The sequence below is a fragment of the Oxyura jamaicensis genome, chromosome 2 (assembly GCF_011077185.1).
Source record: "Oxyura jamaicensis isolate SHBP4307 breed ruddy duck chromosome 2, BPBGC_Ojam_1.0, whole genome shotgun sequence".
NCBI lineage: Eukaryota > Metazoa > Chordata > Aves > Anseriformes > Anatidae > Oxyura > Oxyura jamaicensis.
This window is the reverse complement of record NC_048894.1, coordinates 104,980,875-105,004,503: the sequence shown is the minus strand read 5'-3', so window position 1 is coordinate 105,004,503 and position 23,629 is coordinate 104,980,875. Positions and strand designations below refer to the sequence as shown.

Here is a 23,629-nt window from a genome sequence, read left to right as displayed (position 1 = left end):
ACAGAAGCCTGTCACATGGTCCAGAGAAGGGCCACAAAGATGATGAGAAGGCTGAAGCACCTCTGATCTAGTTGGTGTCACTAGAAAGAAAAAGGCTGAGAGAGCTGGGGATGTCCAGCCTGGAAAAGAGAAGATTCCAGGGAGACCTCATTGCAGCTTTTCAATACTTAAATGTGGCTTATAAAAAAGATAGAGAGCAACTTTTTACTCAGGCATATAATGACAGGACAAGGGCGAATGCTTTTAAACTAAAAGAGGAGAGATTTAGTTTAGAGGTTAGGAGGAAATTCTTCACTCAGGAGGTGGTGAGGCACTGGCACAGGTTGCCAGAGCAGCTGTGGATGCCCCATTCCTGGAGGTGTTCAAGGCCAGGTTGGACAAGGCCCTGGGCAACCTGATCTAGTGGGTGGCATTCCTGCCCATGGCAGAAGAGGGTGAAACTAGGTGATCTTTAAGGTACCTTCCAACCCCAGCCGGTGATTCTATGAAGCTTATGAATGTCTCCAAAGGGAAAACTGGAAATAACATACTTTATGAAGCAGACAAAGAGCATACACCTACAGACTTTCCAAGATCTAAGAGACAGCAGCGCATCATATTGACATACTATTACTCCTAAGAACAAAATAAGGAAGGTTCTACCAGATGAAGGCAAGTGGTGTTTTTTTTCTGTACAAGCTAAGAAAATTACTTCACCAATCTAATAACTCTAAGAATTCTCAATATTGAGTTTTAGTGGAAGTCTGGCTACATAAGATGTTTCAGACATAAGTAAAAATATATTTACATTACAATATGGCAATATCCTGAGGGCTTTTACAGATGGAATTGTCAGAATACAAAAGGCTTCTTGGAACGAGTGGAAGTTACAAAGAACAGACCATATGATTATCTGAATAGAAACGCATTCTAAAACACAACTGATTTCAAAATGAACGTCTGAAAATATACGAGGGGAAGACAGGACACAAAAATAGACACAGAAAAGAATAACTACATAAAAGTATATAGTAAGTTCCATAACCTACCTGAAATTTCAATTATTCTAAGACCCTTGGAAAAGTTCTAGAATGTGGCAATCTGTGCAGCATGAGATGCATTAACAGGAAAAGAGACACCTAAAATATTTCTATCTGCTTATACACAATTGCTTATCGACTGAGGTATTAAAACACCTAAAATAGTATTTTATTTCACATTTTTGAATCTCTTTTTCTACAGTGAAATCGGAATGTAAATTTGCAAGACAAGCATTTATTATTTCAAAAAGACGTAAAAATTACACAACTGTACACAGAAAATAAGCCTCGCTCCAACATATAGAAATTGTAAAGCACTGATTATTGTTGCTAAAAATTTTCTGCCCCTATCTACAAATACAGGAATGTGAATATGCTAACTAGTTATACTTTTCAAATATTGTGGGGTGGAAAAATCACCAACCAGTGTAACAGTGGGTCTCAAAATACAGTGCCTGTAACTGAATCTATATGGAAATGGTTAGCTATTATTTGTTCTGTACTATTTCTTCTTCTTTTATTCTGTTGAATCAGAGGACCATACTCTGGTACGTATTATGGAAATTTCAACTGTTATTTTTTCCCACACAGGCAGTTACCACTTTTCATAAAGGTGTTATATGACCAACAGACAAGATTAAGGCAATTTCGGGTTCAAGATATAAGATACAATCAAGATTGTATGTAAATACTGGCCCTTTATTGTATTCACTGTACATTGCACACTGCAGTCACTATATTCAAACAGTAATAATGACAGCTGTAAAGATATTGTTTCCACAGAAGTGGACAAAAATTATGGTAATACTACACCATAAGGTAGTAGGAATGATGTGAGAAGTTAAGACTTAAATATGAGCACCTTAGCCATGAAATTGACAAATAAAAACAGACAGTACCTTCCTAAACTGCACGAATGAGCAAAATCAAGTACTTAAATGTGCTTTTCTCTTACCTGAAAGATTTCCATCTGTTTCATCTGTCGGGAGACTAGCAACACTGGTGGAATCCATTCCTTGCTGGAGGTCCAAAATTTTCCTTCGTAGTTGTTCTATATCGCTCTCTTTACTATCCAGCTGCATCTGTAGCTCGTTCCTGTATGTAGATTCTTCTGCTAGTTGCTGTATTTATATACACATACATAGTTACCTTGCTACCGTATTTTTGGTATCAAAGTATTTTAAAAACAAAACTCATTAGAATTTGAAAAAAAAGAAATAAACACTTTTGATGGAATTAACAAACTTTTCTAATAGAAATGTTCCTGAAGTCTAGGAAAAATGCTAAATATCAAAGATATCTAGGAAAAAAATATTTAATAAGAGATAGATGAAGTAGAAAATTTTAATAGGAATTTTAGTAGAATATTTGTTACTTTTTTTTTTTTGACAAGACCACTGCCTACCAGAGAAAAGCTATGTATAAATTGTATATTACACAATATTCAGTTTTCATGATGTACCAATAGCTTCCACAGTTAAGAATTTACAAAAGGAAAATGAATGAGAACAAGGACAGCTACACACTTTCCAAGTTCTCCACCTCACTAAAGTTCCATAGACTAGTACATCTGGAAAAAAATTCCTTTTCTCAAGTGGACTAGGAGCTTAACATTTTTCCTGTGCAGATAACTTCATAATGTGACGAAAATTAAGATTATTTTACCGCTTGCATTTCATTGACCTCCCTTTGGTATTTCACTACCATCTGATTGAATTTTTCTTTTTCTTGATTAAGCTCTAATTGCAGCTTTCGGTTTTCCTTATCTTTCTTCCTCAAATCTTGCATGCTTGCTTTCTTTCTGTCTATTTTAAAATCTTTCCGATTCATTATCTCAGCCAGTTTATTGACAGCCTGTAAAAAAATAGAAGATCAGTAAGAAAAATTATATATGCAAACAAGTTTCATACAAAGCTTCCAAGTTCATCTTGTTAGAGGTTTAGATCAAAGACTTGCACATTTTTGATAAGAATGCTGGAGTTATACTTCAATAAATCATTACTATCAATTCCAAAACCAAAAATGCGTCCTCATGGATACGCTAAAATGTGTAACTCAGTTACTGAATTTATCAAACCGATGCCCATTTTAAATAGCAAAAATACAAACAAGAGCTGAAAAAACCCTCCTCCTCCTCAAATCCAACTTCTCCATCACCTCCATCTGTCTTTAAAAAGGTTTCCCAAAATTACAGAAAGTCAGTACAGCAGAACTTCTGTTGCCCCCGCAAAATACGTCACCAACATAAATGTTCCTTACTCATGTTAGAAGTAATCCTGAAAAGTACTCAGTATCAACTTTCTTTCAACTGTAAATACCAATACATATACATCAAAAAATTTAATCTCAAGCTCAAAGAGTTAGTGGCACAAAAAATGAATGAGAATATATCTGATATATTATTAGTTTAATATTGTCATTAATTTATTCAACTATATAGAGAGTAATACCTGTGTCTTCAGAGTTCTCTCAGTGTTGATACTCTTCTCATATTGCATTTTAATATTATTGATTTCCTCCTCCTTTTTTATTTTGTATTCTGTTAAAATAATATTGAACTTTGAGATTTTAGGACAAGGTAAGAAATCCTAAACTTAATCAATTCTGTAATTGTAGCATTCTATTTCTCCGTATTTCTATTATGTTATCTAAAGTGCAAAATACAGTTTGCAATGATAGGTATTACTGCCTTACTGCTATTGTAATAACAAAAAATTACCTGAAGAATATCTTAGAAAGGCATCAAGATGAACTACTACAAACAACATGAGTGTGTTTGTTTCCTGTTAAGTTTGTTGCTCCACTCCCTTGGTGTTTGCTCTACCAAAAATGTTTCTGCCATACCAAAAACATTAAGTAAATAGCCATACAGAATAGTACTGATATATCTGGACACACATTCAGCACAGATTCTGAAGTGAGGCATAAGAAAGTATGGAGGAAAAGACTTTTTTAAAGCAAAGAATGACTTTATATTACTTCTCCAACCCATCCACCCACACCGGTTACTCAATTCTATCAGTCTTTGTATCACACCGCCAGTCTCCTGATTTGTTTCCAAAATTTATGAAAGTATGCATTTCACTGATAAGGATTTCTCCACAAAAACTACAAGCAGTTGAAGAATAATTTTCAAATACTTATGAAGTTTATGAAGTAAAAAACTTCATAAACTAACAAACACCAAGCAACTGAAAACTGCTTTCTCGCCCTATTCCTGGCAAATCCCTGCTATTACCAAAACGCAGAACAAAGGGAAAACATTCTAGTATGCCTTCTTCTTACATAGATTTGCAATAACACTGGCAACACAACTGAGAAGGCCTTTCCTCTCATAGTCAACGTACATTAAAATATGCAGTCTGATTATATATTCTGTAAGTTCTATATATTCTTATATAGTCCAAATGCATAAATCAAAATGCAAATCCACTGACACGCACAAGATCGTAATTCTGAATTCAAGTGTCATCTTAAGGAAGCTGAAATATCAATGCAGCCTTACTGTACATACTGGAGATGGAAACAAACACTTCATTAAGTATATTTTATGCAATATGAAGTGAGTCCTTAACAACTTTCATGCACTCAAGTGCATAGCTGGCAGAAAAGGGTAGACAGACAGTATGTGGAAAGGCTGTACTGAACACGCATTTCTGCAACACCTGCAGGAACTTATGTGCTAACTTGCTTTAAAAACTGAGGGAAACAAAGCCTTGAAGATCACTTTCTCCTGCCCACCAAAGCTGTGATTTTAATCATTTGCCAACAGTAAAGGTAGTACATGGGAATAGAATGTAAAAATAGTGGCAATTTACATGGAATTTCAAGATGAAAGCAATGACTTATTTTTTCATCAAGCTATTTCACTACTATGGAAGATATACACGACTGTCCTTTCAAAATTCCCACTTTAATTTTGCCACATGCTTCCAGTTCATTTGTGCTTCATAACAAGTGATTTAAAACTCCAAAGATGACATACCTTCCTCCTGCTTCCTAATTTTTTCACTGATCTCTGAATTTTCTTTTGTTATTAAATCAACGTCCTTGGTTAACGTGTTATTAGTTTCTTCGAGCTAGATGAAAAACAAGCACATTTTAAAATAAAGAACTTTCCATAAATAATAAAAGTATTTATAATTCTATCATTTTAAATACACTTAATCTGTAACAGTCTTTTACTTGGAATGTCTTACTCTGAGTACATCCAAAAAAATCTGCTTATCATTCAAAACTGAAATAAAAAAAAAACTTCTAATCTGTCTTGATTTACCAGAAGGATAAAAATATCACTGTCCCAGAAAACATTTTTAAAATGATCTTTGCAGAACTGACAACATCATAACAACAATCATAAATCCAGGCAAAGTTAGATAGATTGCAGTTATTGAATGTGACAGTTCAAGGTTTTGTGTCACTTTGGAAAAAATAGTACCAGGGGTACTTTTAAGGAAATAGTTTATTAATGGGAAAAAAACTCAAGACTTCCAAATACTGGTGGTTCTTTTTTGTTTGTTTTTAAAGAGTAAATAATTTTGCAATAAAATTCTGTAACACTACGCAAACTTACAAGACTTTAAAAATATATTGGGCAATTACAAGGAGTGACTGGAAAAGACTTAATAACTAATTACAGACATTGGCTTGATTTTCAGCCTGGCTTCACCTCAGATTTTCATATGTCTACATTTGTTTGAGAGTTCAGATGGTGGACACTCAAAACAGTTAAATCCCAACTGAGTTCAAACCTAAGATACTGAAATAATCATCAGTTGTGCCCACAAGACCTTACAAATTAAAATACACATTTATCTTTCCAGCTGGAGGATATATAGAGATATTAATTAGAGCAGAATAATTTACCCTTCTAATGATGCTGTCCTTATCAGTCATTTCTTGCCTGTGTCTCGATGCTGCTTTTTTGCTTTCCTGACTCAATTCAAAATACTGTTCTTCAAGGAGAGCTCGTGCCAACTGTTCCGACTCAGCTTTAGTTTCAGCTAGATCCAGCTGTGTAGTGAGTGTTTCTCTGTAAAAGGAATAAGATTTTGCCTTTGCTATGCAAAATATTCCATACTTTCAGGAAAAAGTGAACAAACCCAGATTATATCATCTAGTTAGCTGTCATTATCTTAGTTTCCTAAGAAAAATAAGATTAAGACCACAACCTGTTTTTGTTATATTTTGATGAACTACACATGCTACAACAGTAAGCTTACTATAATTCAATTCAAATTTCAATCATCCATGAAACTAAGTTTCTGAAGGGTTGGTGTGTCAAGTTCTCCTGCCTTTAAGGAATAAAAAAGTAAAACTGGGTAAAGTTTCTAAACATATATAGTGGTTCTATGTCTATGCAACTCTTTGCAGGAAGAGTTGCAAATTCTATCTAGAGCTTGAGAGGCAGTTCAGCACACAAGCCAAACTTTCCTGCTCTTGTTTGGAGTAAGGTCTTCTATTTGCTTGCAAGGAAACCCACGTAAAGCACAGTGGCCAGTCTAGCACCCGTGAGTCAAATGTACTCAGCAACATGCAACATGGCTTACTGCATGGGGAAGGAAATAAAGGTGGCAACGCATTACTGCAGTATGGACTCATAAGTCCTTCCTGCACTGCAAAATAAAATGTGCTTTATGCCATGAAGTATGTATTGCCATGGAATCATTGATTTGATACATCTGTAGCATATAAAGGCCTCTACTGTAGAAGTTAACTGTTCAAGTATATTTGAAGTTTGTCACAGTTCCCACAGATTATACACATGAAAAACAATTTTTAATGAAAACAAGATTATGGTGAACAGTGAGGGAATCAAATAGAAGGAATCTATAAGAATAACTGATAGTAAGAAAAGCAAACAAAGCAGAGAATAGAAGGAAGTCTTCTTCCTTTCCCTGTTTTGTTTGCTTTTTAACTTGGATATTGTTCTTGACAACTTTGTGTAGATAGGTCTCCTATCATATTTATTACCACATCATTGCTTTCTCCCTTTCTTGGCTGACCGAAATACACGAAACACTAAAAAACTTCTCCCTTTAGATTATTTTGCAATGCTGATGCTGAAGCGCAACAGGAGACCCTTATCTTCAAGAAATTCTGACTCATGAGTAAGGCTAAATCTCCTTCTTCAGGATACATATAAATCAATGAATTGGAAAAACAAGCTTAGATGAATTATTTCCTTATTTCCTAACTTAGAAAGCAGTACACCCCTATTAACAAAATACTGGATTTACAAAACTAGTTTGGTTGTAAGCAACTACAGAACATTAAATTTAGAATTCAAAGTATATTCATTATCTTTCTCTCAAATTATTCTGTTGGCTCTAGAAATATACAAAATATTTACCAGGATGGTACAATCAAATCAAAAAAGATTTTTTTTTCCAAGCAAATGGACAACTACCACAGACTGGAACACTTTTTCAAAATTTTTACCACTTCCACATATGAATCAAGTTCAAGCAAATATGAATAGTCATATTTGTCTCTGTCAGCACAGGAAACATGCTGTGTATTTGCCATCTTAAAAGGTGTTACAGAACAGCTTTGAGGCCTGTTTGGGGTTGAAAGAATTTAACATTTTACATCTGATTCAAAATCTTCATGAGTTAGACCACTCTGTGGAAAACTTATGTCTAGTTAACAAACATAATGGGCATACTTTTCGTTTTGCAATTCCTGCATTTTTCTTTGAGTTTCTTTATTCTTTTCATCAATTTCCTCTTTCAGTTCCTTAACCTGAGTTTTGTAAAGTGTCTGCAAAAGAAAGCAGAAAAGAGAGAATCATTATTCAAGTTCCATACTAAAATTTATGGGTTTGGTGCTTGGTTGGTTTTAATCCGTCAAACCAATGTATGCCAGTACTGTCTTTAATGGAATTTCCTCCTCCTCACCTGCGCAATACACTCTTTCCTGGTAGCCTTTGTGTTGGGACCTGATCTGACCAGGATAGTTTTCAGTTTGCTAGTCTGTTTTTCTACACAATTATACACATACAGACACCCACAAAAGGGAAGAAAGGCACCCAGGGAACAACCGAGCAGGTCTCTTGGAAACAATAGGATTCAACTGCATCATCTTTTAGCATCCCTATCTCAAAATTTAAGTCAAACTAAAGCTTATTTAGTACTGTTCTGTGCTTCCATTTTATTTTTTTGTATCTATACATCTTTTCTTTTAGACTGAAAGAATTTCTTGTGTACAGACAGACTTTGTATTAATAACTGATTCAACAGAAGTCTTACTAATGTGAATAACTTGTGTTCCTAATCACTGTATTAACACCATCACTAATTCTGTACATACAAATTTGATCTTCTGCAATAAAGTACTTTTACTAAGTTTTCAGACTGGATTATGAATGTTTAGACTACATGCTTGTGAAAAAAGACAACTGAGAATGACACAACGCACTGGATCTCATTGTTGGGAGACTGACAGAGAAATGCACAAAAACCTTTAACACACAATAAAATTATAATGACATGCAGTGTAGTAAATGCCTTTTTTTCTCACTTTACCTCCAAGGAAGAACTGAATTTAAAGAGTACTTCCCAAAGTGCAATGGATCTGTGTGTATTCATAGATGTATTTAAAGTTCAGGCCTTACAGAGGATCTCATGCTATTTTTCTATTCACAGAAATAGAACATATCACACTAAATCCATAAAATACACATCTTAGCTACATGGGGTACAGAATAAGGCTCTTCTGTTCCCCTCAGAGACTTGGGTGCAGAGAATCTTTTTAGAAGGATGAGGACTAAGTGCAGAATGCTACTGGATCTATGGTTCTTAAATAGGTAGATCAATCACATGGAATATATTCCAGTATATATGGAGATTTTGGACTCTGTAGAAAGTTTGCACTTATGTTAGAAAAATACCTCTTTTCCAAGGTTAAGATACCAACTATTCTAATAAATTCAGACGATTGAGCTATTCATCTTAACACACTGAATTTGACAATCAAACAACTAAAAGGCAGCATATCAAACAGACTGTCTGTAATATTATACTTATGTTCTCTAATTTATTGTTCATTTTTTGTTTCAAGCACAGTTTTGTGAACTGATGTCTTACGCCACGTTATTCCGATTTACATTTAAAAAATGTAAATATGCAAAATTATTCCACTGTTCAGTGATTCCATGTCAAAATGGAACATTCAAGATTCTTAGTGATCCTTACCGAAAAATACTGCTCAGCTTCAAGCTGATCCTGAAGCTCACGCATTTGACCTTCATTTCCTCTGTACTGTCTTTGAAAGAATAAAAAAGGAAACAGTGTAAAAAGCTACGAACAAACGACAAAAGCTGTTTCTAACCAAAACAGCATCCCACAATGATTTTATATACACACATTATTTCCGAGACCTACAGTTTGCTTTATCCTAAAATTTTGATCTAATTACATTCTTCATTCTACCCTGATGATTGCTTTAGTTATGTAAGTTAGAAGAAAAGTAGTACTCTAAACGGAGAAATGTGAGTTATATTTTCATCTGAAGGAAGCTATGATAGAAGCATGATTAATGAAAAATGTTGTCAGACAAAGTAAGAAAAAGAGTAAGGTAGTTAAAGAGGATAAGGATGTTGACTCCCATGCAGTAAAACCACAAGACCCAGATGATATCAGTAAATAGCATCCCATTCGATCCACAAGGAAGTCAAATCTCTAACAAAATGGCATTTATGCTGTGATGTAAACAATAAGCCAAGGACTGTTCCAAAGCATAGCTCAAAACAAGATTATTCCAACACTGAAAGCTACATATAGGAAATATACAGCTAAAAATATTTTTAGTTTAGGAAGAAATGCCTGTATGCCAGACAACTATTTTCATTAATAAAACCAGGCAAAATAATATATGTACAACTAAGCAACTTTCTGCATTTTACTTCAGATTTTTACTTACTTCGCAAGTTGAGCCAACTCAACTTCCAGTAACCTCTTTGCTTCTAATAACGTATTGATTTCCTGTTTCAGCTGCTTCTCAGAACCCTTCAAGTTATCTGCTTCAAAAGCTTGTGCCTTTAATTCATTCTGTGCCATTATTCTCTTATTCGTCTCTTGGTCTAGCTGAAATGACAGATTCTTTACCTAAATGAGAAGTTGAGAAGTTATTTTGGTTTAGGAGCGTTTGCTGAATAGCTAATTGCATGCAGTTGAAAGTTTCATTTATGGATTACATGTTCAACACTATTGCCCAGATGCTACATATTGTACAATGTATGAAAATATTCTTAAATCTCCAAACATTTCAGTACAACAACCTTACAGAAAGCTTCTGTCCTTACAGAATGTAATGGTACAACACTGCATGATAAATCTTTACTATACGTTGTTTATTTCAAAGGCCCAAATGTATTTTATTGATCTTATCTTAAAAGGAACAATGGAACAAGTTGTTCCTTTCACAAAGGAACAAGTTGTCTGCTGAAAGGTCCTGCAAACCACTCCAGTTCTACCAAGACACGTATTAGAAGAGAGCTCAGTGTAAGTGAATTTTATTTTTTATTTCCTAATGGAACTATAATTTCTTATTTATACTGAAAATTCATAGTGAAAATTCTACTTACTTCATCTTCTAGTCTTTCCTTTTGCTCAAGAAGGTGTTCCAGTTTCTGCTGAGATTGCTTGAGATCAAAGTCTAGCATGGAACACTGTTTTTCAGCCTGAACTATTCGATTCTCTGCCTTTTCTCTTGCTGCCCTTTCTTCCTTTACTTTTTTTTCCATTTCTAAATGGGATTAAGGGAAGAAAAACAATGAAAATGAATATGTAGCATCTGCAAGAATCTCTTTATAAACAGTCTTACATTTACATTTATAAACAGTCTTACACCCTAACATTTTTCTGACCTTCTTGTTCAGCTATTTAAGTTCTTCAGCTGTTAGATGAGCTGACTACTGAATAAAAGCTTCCTGGCATTGTTGCAAGAAACATTTTAAAAGAAATATTAATTCCAATTTGCAATCAAAGCATTGGAATATTATCATGACAACTGAAAAATAAACAGCAAAAAAAAATTCCAAAATTCAGTTTCTTGAAGTAATCACTATGAAATGTTACAGACAAAGTTTCATTTCCATGAATGGATAGTAGAGGGAAAGAAAAGAAATGCTATCTTAGCTTTCTGAAAAGTTATAAACTCCACATGCAGATACCAATGACCTTCACTAATAAAACCTGATATATGCAACTGAGTTATCATGACACTTCTTTGATTCGTGGATGCTTATCTATAAAAGAAACTTCACCACTTGAGACAACCCTTGTAGAATATCAGTATTTTTAATGCGGTTACATAGTTGTGAATGCCCCAAGACATCTCTGTCTTGATAATACATTCTTTCAATTCCATTTAGCATTAGCCAGAATTATAGGATTAAATAACATTTTAGAAGCCAATGAAGGTTCTGAATTGCAAAAGCAGTAAGCTATTCAAAACATTATGAAATTGTATTGTAGAGGTATTGTGTTAGAGAAAATCATTTAAAACTGTAGTTTTCACTATGTTTCATAAATTTGATATGCATTTTCTTTATATTAGGAATTAAACACTTGTGTAAGAGTATCACATTATTAGATCGTGTGGTTCAAGGTTATGCAATTAAAATAGTGTTTATTATTTATTTATCCCAAACTTGCAAGAAATACTTACCACACATTGCAACTGATTTTGCCTCTTCTATTGACTGATGTTTGTCAGTTAACCGAGCTTTTGTCACTTTGTGTTCATTCACTTCCTGTTCTAGCCGGTCTTGTAATGACTTGAGTTTGTAGTTCAAGTCTATCTCTAAATTATTCTTTTCCTAAAGATAAGAAAAAAAGTTACCAGGTTTCTATAATAATTCTGTAATATCTGAAGGAATATTTCCCCCCTTCCTTTTTTAGTGTTAACTTCTTGTTATGAAGAAATTCTCAATGTTATTTTCCACTTTTATAAAGAAAGCTAGGAGACAAAATCTGTATTCAGTGCTCTGAAGAAAACTCCACTATTTTTAATTTCTATTCTACAAACTCATAAGATAATGAAAACTTGTCAATTTGTGTAATTAGTAGTCACCTAAATTAGAAATATAACTGTCATTGACAACTGTAGAGCACAAAGGTATTTTTATTACTGTCACCTGAACGCAATTGTTATTTCATTGTTGGCAGCCCCGGCCATTAACAGTAACTCACAAAACTAGCACATCAGATGAGCACTGAGAGACAGGACTTGCCTTTGTATCACCACTTCATATATTTCCAAATGAGAAAGAAAACTTCTTGCACCTTCCCTAACCTTCCAGAAGTGATCATCTTTCTCTGGTTTATTTGGATAGGATACACAGCACTGAAAATCTTTACCTGACCTCAAAACACAGAGCCATGCAGTCCATCAGGAAATAACAATGCAGGATTTCCTTTTATTCTTTTTCACCTGAGTCTCTGTCTTGGAGCAGGGACCACAGATATTAGGAGAACATGCTACTGCCACTCTTTAGGAAGGTAAAAATTGAAATGGCTCAGCTCCACAGTTGATAAAGGTCTGGCACTGATCCAGCCAAATATAAAATCAAGCAAAAAACAGGTTGTTTTTTTTTTTTTTGTTTGTTTGTTTCTTTTTTTGTCGTTTTTTGTTTGTTTGTTTAATTTCACTTCATAGATTTTTAGGAGGCAAGTCTCTGCAGCAGTGGTCAGGAAGGCAGAATAAGAATTACTTGCTATTTGCAAAGGTCTGGAACCTTGATTGTATAGTGAATGACAAACATGAATGTTACTCCCAAAGCTACAAGAAGCATCTGAGAACCTACAAGACCTTACCATCCTGATGAGATCATAAATCAGTTAGCACTATATAGCTCATCATTTTAACACAGAACTGATTTGGATCCAGGACATAAACCTAGCAACGTTTATTATTACTATTAGAAAATAGTCAAAACTGCCAACGAACATTAGCCTCATCATTTTACCATACCTTTTCTGAATGATTAAGCAGATCCTGTGCTTGTTTTCTTTCAGCTTCCACTCTTTCGAGATTATTTTTAAGGTTTTTTACTTCTTCTTGTAAAGTTGTAATCCGAACTGTCAAAAAATGAAATATCATTCAGTATTTGTTACTCGACTTAAATCAATATTCTTTCCACAACCATTATTGATTTCTGGGACTGTAAGATATTCTTGCCTTCAAATTTTTCATATATGCAAATGCTATACATTGTAAAGCAAACTGATCTTTTTAGCTAAACCATCAGAAATGGTTCACAGAAAACAAATCACATGCAAAACCTGGTACCTGCCTTCCATCACTCCCAATATCTAGTATGAAAACTTCTTTCCATTAATGCAAATTCTGCTGTGCTATGCTAACACCTTTTCTAATGTTAACTCCACTAATGTGTAAAATAAAATGCATTACACAGAGGCAATCTCAAATGGATATACAGGTGTTAATGAAATACATATTCACCTAACTGACTTGAGCATTCTTCCCTGAATAGATCAACTAATTATCTCCCACCATCTATCTTCCCTGAATAGATCAACTAATTAATCTCCCACCATCTACCAAGAGACCCTGTCAGGTATCAGATGTTTATATTAAACACTAAGTAATACTATGCATTTCTAGACTGAAAAGTCTGTACTAATTCCTTTAAAACAAAGAAAATCTTACAAAAATATTTTGATTACTCTATATTACACTCAGTACCTTAGACACAGTAACTTTTAAAATCAGCTGTATGAGTGTTTGAAATACATAAAGCTATTTGTGTGTATACCAGCGAAGTACCTTGCTCCTATGCCTTTCAGAAGAACCTCCCTTTTGGTCAGACTGTTGAGTTGAATGTGGTCAAAAAAAACACCTCTCTCAGTGCACGGAAGACTTCTCATGCCATTTTGTACCTCCGGCTTACATTTAACAACAGGCTGTACCAAACTACACTCCCATGTCAGAGGAATTATACACTGACTAAACTGAAATTAATTTACTATACTTAATGCATAGTAAACAGGCAACTTGATTCTTGATAGTTCTTCCCTTGAGCCAAAGAATGTAAAGTTGACCTTAAAAAACAAACGCACACAAAAGCCCTCAACACTTCTCTTCAGTCTATACCAATAAGCAAAAGATAGTGTGCCTCATGGGCAGTGATTCTCAGTACTGCTGACAGATGATTTAGAACAGCAAGTTAAGGTGAGGTATCCATTAGCATAGTCTATTATGAGCTAACATATCCGAATAGTTTGTAGTACTAAGAATCATAAATATAAATGGTAAAGTGTTCCATGTATCCAGATCCGTATCCCTTACTGTGCTTTTCATCTTAATTACAAAATCACAAGGAAGCATCACAGAAAGAAAACAAATGCAATTTAAGAACAAAGTAACATTCTCTAGAAACACAAGAGGAGACAGAACAGGGTTACATCAACTTGGCTGCTGCACCAAGGTGGTATAACACAGTGTTGTGTCTTCTCTAGCATTACCAGCTTTTCATATTTTTGTACCACAGGTCTCAGAATTTTACATAGGGCAGCCCTATAGACTTTAGTGGCTTCCTACAGCAAGCTCTGATTCTGACACTCCCTCTCCCAAGGGCCCCTCAGACATGACCACATCTTCAGGAATTATTTTACAAAGTCACACTCATTGCAGATTGCCTTTTCTTCTCTTCATGTCTTTTATAAATATGCATTATTTTTTTTTTACAGAAAAGTATAAGAGAAAATTTACCCTGTAGTTCTCCAATCATTTCAGATCCATGGCTTTTGTCCCGTCGTTCTGATTCCAATGCTGCTTGCAGTTGGTAGTAATCTTTCTCCACCTGCAGTTTTGCACCTTCTAGGACTCTGCACCTTTCCTGCAGTTCTCTATTCAGTGATTCTACCTGACTTAATGACTTGCTCATTTCTGTGTTACCCTTTCTCAGTCTTGCTGCTGTATCAGATTCTGTCCTTAGCAAGTCATTGGCTTCTTCTAGCTGTTGGAAAAAAAAAAAAAAAAGATTCTCAAATATAAAAATAATTTATTGGAACCAGTTTTATTATATCTGAATGCACAAAACTGCTTCTCAGATCTAAGAAATAATGAAAGCAATGAACAGAAACAACGTACTTGTTTTTGTAATTGTGTTATCTTCTCATTTGTAATTTGTGAATGCTGGCTGATTTTTTTCAAGTCTTCCATTTGATCTTTTAGTGTGGAAACTGAAGAGAAATTACATCATTAACAGAACAGATTAAAAAAATCTTTAGTTTTTACATAAACACATTCAAACTCTTGGCACATAAGTCCTTTGATGGCTTTTTTCTTATGTACATTTTTAGATCAAATTCTGTGCCTGCAGAATAACACACTGTAGAGAAGACAGAATAAGACAAATACATGTTCTTGTTGAAATTCAAATAGAAATAAACTCAAAATTTGTGCTCACTATTTGAAAAGATCCCTTTTAAAGTTCAGTAGCACTTAATATTCTAACATAGTAAATTATTCCCAAAAAACACACAATATACCTCATCAGCTACCACATGCCAACATGGCATACCTTCATTTTCCACATTCCTCCTCTTCTCATTCTCTTGCTCAATTTTTCTTTGGTAGTCATTTATCTTGTGCTGCAGTACCATCTTTTCCTTCTCAATTTGAGACACTGCTGTTTCTAAGTTCTTTCTCTGATTTCCCTAAAATTAAAAGCATCATCATTTTCTATGTACATTTTAATGAATGATCCCTAAACCAGCATCTCTCCAACTAACTAGCTAAGGACACTGATGCATCATTTCCAGTGAAAGAGTTTGTGTCTCCGTTTAAAAAACTTGCAGAAAAGATGTTTTCTTTAAACTTCTACATTACAAATATACCAAATTACTGAAGAAGTTTTTTTTAACATGCTATATAAGTAACCATTAAATAGTATTAAGAGATGACATAAGGACTCAATAGAAAATCACCAGCACGTTAGTTTTTAGAAAAACTCCTTTTGATAACTCCAGAAAAACTGCAATGAACAAGAGTAAGTCAAATGTTTAGCAGAGGAAACAATTTAAATCAGTGCAACATGCAGAAACAGAAAGGTTTTGAAAATGCGTGCAAATAAAAATATACATCTCCCAACACTATGTATTGAAATGTGATCATTTGGTCTCAAACTTGTAGTGAGAACAGTTATTTTTTTGTCATGGGAGAAATATCTTAAATTGTGAAAGTACTATCCATATTCTTTACCCAACTAAAAAGGCTTCAATGAGGAAAAACAGTTACCTCTTCATCCAGTTCTTTCATTATCTTGTCTAGCTTTATGTTTGAAGATCTAAAAAGAAAAGAAAACCATTTAAGTAAAACGAGGATATATTATACATGACAAGTGTTTTTCTAGTTAAATAATTTGTGCCCATTACCAAAGGGCTACATTTTAACTAATTCTCTTTTGTAATAAGCATTTAAAAATCAAAGAAAACATTCAAACTTCATTGGAAATAGTTTGTAAAATACAGCAAGTATAAACTTAGTTGCAGATTATATATGCAAAACTTTAGGTAGCACATTTTGTCCCTAAATCTGAAATGTAGAAACAGTGCATGTACACAACAGGCTGTCATTAAAATCAGAATACCCTGATGAACTGCTAAAAACGTCCTCTACTTTTGAGCTCCCCAAATAGCTAAAATGGTTAATACAATAGTAGACAGCTCACAACTATGTATGAAAACATTAAATAGTATTATTCAAAAGGTTCTGTTGAAACAATGTATTAGAACACAGTACTATACCTAGAGGAAAGTTAAGTGCATAGTAAAACCTCCAGTTGACTGGCAAGTGCATGTTGTGCATAAGTAAGGGACAGGGTCTCACTTTAAGTTCACACTGGATCATCTTGGCTACCAGTTCCTACCTAAATAGCTCATACAGTTACACACTAGGGTCCTAATTCTAGCCTTAGCTCTTCCCGTGTCCTATACCTAAGTGTTGCCTCCTTTTTTTGTTTGTTTTGTTTTCAGGCCATCAGGAAGACTTCAAAAGGAAAAGCTAACTCAAAGAATTCAGTTGGCATGGATCTGAGTAAAAAATTCTGATATCAGAAAAAAAAAATCTACTGTTTGTTCATAACTGTAGCTGCAAGAAGTGGGCAAATTCCCACGTAGCTACTTTAACATGGCAGAAACAAGCCTTTAGATAAAACCAATGATTTTCTTTCTATCAGTCACAAGAAAGAAAATAAATGGGGTTCTGTAACAATAACCACATATTTAGAAACCACAGAGACAATTTTAATAGTCCAATATATGCAGTATATTCAGTATTTTACATTATTCAAAAATCAGCCTTATCAATGCATACCTTGGCCCATTAAAAAAAATCTGAATCCAGAGATACCAGGTAAACTTAAATATGCAAGTGTTCAGAAAAAGCATTACGTGGATGGTACTGAAAACAAAGGATTTCCTTAATGATATATTCAAGAAAACCACTTTAAAACAATATTTGAATGATTTGAACCTCTGCCTGGAGCTCCCTTGGAGAACTATAGCACAATTCTTAATGTTATTCTGGTAATCCCTAAAGCAGTAATACAGAACTCAAGTGTTAGACGTATTTAAATTATATAAACAATTAAAGTTCAAAGTCTCACCTGCACTTTTGCTCCATTTCATCTTTCAACTGCATTTCATTATGTAGTTGTTCTTCCAACTCATAGATCATTTTCTGCATATTTTCCAGCTTTAAATATATATTTGTACATGAAAGAACACGCATTAAATTGATGAACTTCAAAAAAGTATTCCAGAATATTCAGTGCTACTTATGTTGTATCACAGCCTACTTCTACCTAAGCACTGTATTTTTAGCTGTTTCCCCTCCCCTAAAAATCTAGGCAAGTTAGTTACAAGAAAGAACTTAATATTACACAGTTATATCATTTGCAGATAAAATGTTATGGTTGTGTATAGTTTCGTCAACATTCATGGGGCTAGGCTAGCATTTCAAGTATTTTCAGAATTAGATGTATTACTGCAAATTATAAAGAACCATTTTATTAGCCTTAAAAGTTCTCTTTTTCTAGCATGAGCTATTGAAAATATTTCACAAAGCATCTTCAGGTACTCAGTTCAGGGAGCAGAATCAGGCGTATCAATTATTAGCAATGGAGGAAAATGCTCTTAACCTCTACTCCGTTAGGGAGAATTTTTACAGCTAGCATTGTACTAAGGTTTGAAAGGAGTAACAGGCTCCAGATGTTAATACAGAATGGTACTATATGGCATTTACTGTTTGCCAGCAAGATAAATTCACAAGTTCATTCTTTCCATGCAGTCTCAAAATATCCACCTTGTACTGGATGCCTGTGCACAGAAATTTCACTCCAACAACAGCAAAATCCTCAGTAAACAACAAGATAATATCGACTTTGAGGAAGCTCATTAAATCAAGCCTGTGCTGATTCACTCTTCTAAAACTTCTCCACTGATCTGGTAAGGGCTGCAGCCTTATTTAGCTTTCCCACATTTCCCTCAGCATCCTTAGAAGAGCATAGAGGAGAATTACAGTCCTAACCTAGATTCTCTTCAAAGCAATATATGCAAGTGGTTCTGACACTTTGTCGTCTTGTTCCTTGTTCTAACTTCAAAAACTCTGACAATTGCCTGACTCATTTTGCACAATCATCCCAGCAAAAGGAGCAACAGAACAGTTCCTCCTATGTCCACCTCTTCCTCTTTTTCCCCCATAAAGTACATTTACAAGAACTAAAAGTGATGATGAAGAGGAGAAATTACGCTCGTCTTCATTCTTTCTTGATAGCAACAATAAGGGGTGTCAAAAAGGACTATCCTGTGTTCAGTCCTAAACTAGGACAGTCTGGAGCCACGTTATAGCATGCTTTATCCATATTAAATGGGAAACCTATAGTTGAGATTGGTTTTGCGTGCTTCCAGGTAGGCGTTAGCCTTAATCCCTACTTTCAATCTACTCCTTCCAGTTCCAAGGTAGGAGCATCATGGTGCTCCCAAGAACCACAGATCCTTTCTCATTTCTTCCTTTTCCTTTCTTCCATACTCTTAAGCAGCTCTCATGTTTGCAGAGGAAGAACACAGACATAACAACTGGAGACTAACAACAAATTTTATCTATTTACTATTCCTTACTCTACGTATTTAACACTACCTACCAGAACACCTTGGAAGAACAAGGAAATATTGGAACAAAGACTTCTCAGCACTTGTATTAATTACTGGTGCAACATACAACGTAACACCATTTGGAAGAGACAATGGTTGTAGTCAAAAACCACAGAGACTGCTACTAAAGTAAACACTGAGGAAAAAGGAAGGACTGCAAGTACACAACGCTTTTATCCCATTGGTACAAACCACTGGGAAATGAAGCACAACTATTTAAAGGCTAGCTCTCACTTTAGCGAAAAGGGATCACATGTAATGCACAAAAATAAAGGATCAAGAAGTTTCAACATAATTACTCTTCCATTTCCTGATTACTCATTTTACAGCCCCTTCCAGACAGACTGCATAAAGGAATTAAATGGGATGGATGAGGAACAGGACTAAGACGACATCTGGCAACTGAAGTGTTCCTGTACTGGATCCTACTGGTTCATACCTCCATTGCTTCCTCTTGCTTCCGTCTCTCTCTCAATGCTTTTACAGTGGTGTACCCCAAGGGGCCTACCTAAGCTTGCTGAGCAGTCAAACGACATTGGTGCAAGACAACAGGCTTCCAGAGCAGTTTTGTACAAACCGGATAACTAAAACCTAAACAATACCTTACGAAAACCCTGAGTCACAGTTAACACAGAATAAAAGCATTCCTGCATGTTTTGGTCTGACTACAGCATAGAAGCTAAGCAAAATCCCTCTGAAGCTGCCATTTTTTGCTGCTGTTGTTAAACCACAGCATTACGCATCTGGTTCTGTACCCTGAACAATGAAAAAACCTGAAGACCCAGTTCAGAAGAATCTGTTGATCTCCTCCTTAATATCTGAACTGCTCAGAGGAGTTTAGCGTAACACTAAATCAAACAAAATAACCAGATCTTCAAAGAGGCCTGATATTCAGTGAAAGGACGTTGAATTCCATTTTCCTCCAACTTTAAGGTGTAGTTCTGTGAAGTTTTACACTCTTGAAAAACCCAATGAATTTCTTGGAAATTTCTGGCACTCAATCCCTCCCAAAAGAGCCTCAGTAACATGCCAAAACACAGACAGAGTAGATAACATTGTGTTATATTTCCAGAACTAATTAATTTGCTAACCATGTGTCAACATTACCGTTTTCATTGCAGCATGTAATGAAAGGAAAAACAGCTGAGAAAAACTGGGAGATAAAAGTACCCTGTAATCAAGACTTAACATTCATTTAAACCTATCACCCATACCCTTCCACAGCTTCCCCTCCCCAAATTGTTACAAATCAGAAGACATTCAAATACCCCTAGCAATACTGACAGGGCTGTAGAGTTCTTTAACCATGTGCAGGTGCCATTCCAGGTAACCCACTAGTTCTGCCAAGCCTATTTAATAGCTATATTCAAAGTCAACCAAAGACCAGCACATAGCTTTAAATATTTGAAAATATTCCCAAGCCTAGCTCTGTTTTAAGTTTTGCCATACCAACAGCCACGTACTGATGAAGAAAACAAAATTTATGGAAGACATCAACTTACATAAATAAATCAAAACAATTCAGTGCTTAATAAATTCAGTTAACCCAATAAAATACATAAGCAGTTCCCCTGCCCTTTACACGTTTTCCTTGGGTAATACCATACACCACTAAAACATATTACAAGTTTAAGAGAAAAAGGAACATGCATCAACATCTGCTTCTCTTTGACTCTAAATGGACAACATAATAGAACAAGATACTAACATAGTAAACCAATAAAAGATGTATTTTTAGCTTTGAGAGTTCATTATCATTTTTGACTGTGTTTTGTAATGGAAAGAAAGCCAATTTGGAAAACATCAAGCAGTCTAAGGAAATTATCTTAATTTACACCGGAACTTAGACGAAATCCAAGCACACCTTATTTCTAACATATCGGCTTATCTTCCTGGTAACCTGATTGCCAAGATGCTGAGGAAGCAGTAACTGAAAGAGCTTCTGAACTTTCCTGAGAGCTTGTTAGGTGAACTGGTATACAAATGCAGCTTCTCAGCGCCCTGAATTCGAAAAGATTGTGGGGCACCCTTGGGAAGGAGCAGAGCACCTAAGCTTAGATATTTTATTTGGAAAAAATAAAATTTTAAGAAGAATTGCCACATTGCCATATTGTCTGCCACCTCCCATTTGGCTCACAGGAAACTGAGAAACCTTAGCTCCAGCGATGAAACAGTGGGTTGCTGGAAAGCCCAGGCTTCCTGCCTATCTAATCTAGCCATGAGTGTGATAATCACCACAAAGCCAGCGTACACCTGGGATAGATATGGCACTCTGAAAACATTGCACAAACTCTTAGATATTTATAAAGATAAAAACTGTGAATCCTGTTTCACAAGAAGAGTATGCAGTTTCAGCTATTTTATTCCAATTTGTGAAAACTTATGTTTTAGGAAGAACTGAAATTTAGTCTTTTCAAAAACTTTGATAGGTGAGCCATACTAAATAATTTTATTTACTTATCTCCCATATTTCAAACAGTAAAACAGTTTGAGACATTTAAAATTCAAAGAATTTATATATGCAACAGATTCTTTTCTGGGATACAATAAAACTGAAAACCAGTGAGACATACCACACTTTTATCCACATTGGAGCCTGTTCTGTTGTCATTGGAATTTTCTGCAGAGACAGATAAATACCTGTAACAACATTAAAAGTTATTTTAAGAGTTGTTTAAAAGCAAGGTTATGAAAAAAAAAAAAAAAAAAAAAGAATATAACCATGATAAAAATAAAACCCTCAGGGATTTTTGCTCCGAAGTGTGGGTAACCAAATAGTAACAATCAGATTTTTCACTTCTGTACTTATTACATTTCAAGATTTGAGCACATTTACTTGAAATAAACACAATTAATTGTAAAAATTGGCTTCAAGCATAAAGCGGTAAATTGCAGAAGACGACCTCTTGAAAAAAGGATTTCTGCCAACTATTAACACAACCACTTTTCTTTTTTTTTTTAAATAACCATTAAAAAAATCTTCGCTTTCCATGGTTACAACACTCTCATTGGCCTGCATCCCATAAATATTTATTCAGGCACTTATAAAACAAGTAGTAATGAAGCAAACTCTGCAGAGATTGTGTGTGTGTGTGTTGTTATGTAGCTTCCAAAGTTACCAGGAGTCCCACACACAGTTTGTCCTGAAGCGAGAGTTATTTTACATAACTGTTCTCTAAAAATACCACAAATTTCTATTTATCATGATTCTAAAAGTCATGTAAATAAATAAAAGTGTCTGCCTGAGAATTCCTTCAGTATTTGGTGTGATATTCTTGGCCTGATAACTGATCTAGAGAGACATGAAGGGTTCCTAACCCATCAGATTATGTTAGGAAGAAATCTCCAACACATGAGCTGAGGAAGATGGATGCATCCCATCTTTTCTTTCACATGAACAAAAACCTCCAAAATAAAAGCTGAAGACACCCTGTAAAACCCAGGTCAAATTAAAAATCTAAACAGCTTACAATCAAGTGACAAAGAAAAACGTTACAGCTCCCTATAGAGAAAGGAGTTGGTCTCAAGTATAAGAAGTCACAATATTTTGCACACCAGGGCAGTAGAGCAGAGAAAATGTGGTACTGAAGCAGGAAGAGCACCAGAGAAGACAGAGCAGGAAGAAACCTGAATCGTGAAGATTTCTGAACAAATCAGAATCCTGAAGAGAACACAGAAGTCACTGTGTTCTAAGTGAAGTTCAATAATAAACCACCATATTTTCTAGTTTGCAATCAGTGAGATTACACCTGTAGAAAGTATCCTATCCTAAAAGGATGTAAGACTTCCTTTAGTGACAAAAGTCACATCATGTTGCTACATTCCCACTGCTTTAAACTCTACAGCATACTTGAAGCATGACAAAAATCAAAGCAGATGGAAGACATTTGAACTTTTTCCTAAATACTCAATTTAACATATTGCAGCATAAAAAGAGAATCACAATTAGGACTAGAGATTTAGCAAGTGCAAATGGTCATTTCAGACTTTTCAAGACTGTCATACCAGAGTATTATGGGATCAAAATCAGTTCTAAACAGCTTTTCCATTCCAGTAAGTATACAAAGTAATGATAGTAATTAGTAGACTTCTTCCACAACAGCAAAATACAGTCTAAGTTCTCTAAATTTCTGGTTCTGTCGCCACCCCAAGAATTAAAAGGGGAGAGAAGAATTACTGTTATTAACAAGCTTTAGTATGCTAGTTCACCTTCTTGATAGCACATTCCAAAGTCTACCTAAAATGCAAAAATTAGGACTTTTTATTATAGACTAAAATTAGAACAATAAGTAAAATTGCTGAACTCACACAAACCCTCTGCAAAGCTTGCAAGTCCCTCTGTTCCTTACTATGCAGAAGCAACAACAAATCAAACTCTTTGCAGAGATGGAAATAATTTCACCACAGGCTTAGAAAAGTTGTTCCTCT

At 34.9% G+C, this 23,629-nt stretch overlaps 1 protein-coding gene across 4 annotated transcripts in view; it reads right to left on the bottom strand.

Moving 5' to 3' along the window:
- The window catches only part of ROCK1 (Rho associated coiled-coil containing protein kinase 1), an 87,487-nt gene that overhangs the window by 18,950 nt on the left and 44,908 nt on the right, over positions 1 to 23,629 (bottom strand). For all 4 annotated transcript variants that reach the window (XR_004747968.1, XM_035316644.1, XM_035316645.1 and 1 more), the window contains 17 exons: positions 21,775 to 21,841; positions 17,656 to 17,744; positions 16,287 to 16,335; positions 15,571 to 15,706; positions 15,138 to 15,229; positions 14,757 to 15,003; positions 12,996 to 13,102; positions 11,691 to 11,841; positions 10,606 to 10,766; positions 9,942 to 10,126; positions 9,215 to 9,284; positions 7,687 to 7,781; positions 5,886 to 6,051; positions 5,005 to 5,098; positions 3,470 to 3,558; positions 2,685 to 2,873; positions 1,975 to 2,140 (listed from right to left, as the gene is read on the bottom strand). Coding sequence is in view for 3 of the 4 variants with exons in the window: in XM_035316644.1 (XP_035172535.1) it covers positions 1,975 to 2,140; positions 2,685 to 2,873; positions 3,470 to 3,558; positions 5,005 to 5,098; positions 5,886 to 6,051; positions 7,687 to 7,781; positions 9,215 to 9,284; positions 9,942 to 10,126; positions 10,606 to 10,766; positions 11,691 to 11,841; positions 12,996 to 13,102; positions 14,757 to 15,003; positions 15,138 to 15,229; positions 15,571 to 15,706; positions 16,287 to 16,335; positions 17,656 to 17,744; positions 21,775 to 21,841 (2,153 nt within the window). In the remaining variant the exon portion in view is untranslated. The remainder of the gene's footprint in view (positions 1 to 1,974; positions 2,141 to 2,684; positions 2,874 to 3,469; positions 3,559 to 5,004; positions 5,099 to 5,885; positions 6,052 to 7,686; positions 7,782 to 9,214; positions 9,285 to 9,941; positions 10,127 to 10,605; positions 10,767 to 11,690; positions 11,842 to 12,995; positions 13,103 to 14,756; positions 15,004 to 15,137; positions 15,230 to 15,570; positions 15,707 to 16,286; positions 16,336 to 17,655; positions 17,745 to 21,774; positions 21,842 to 23,629) is intronic.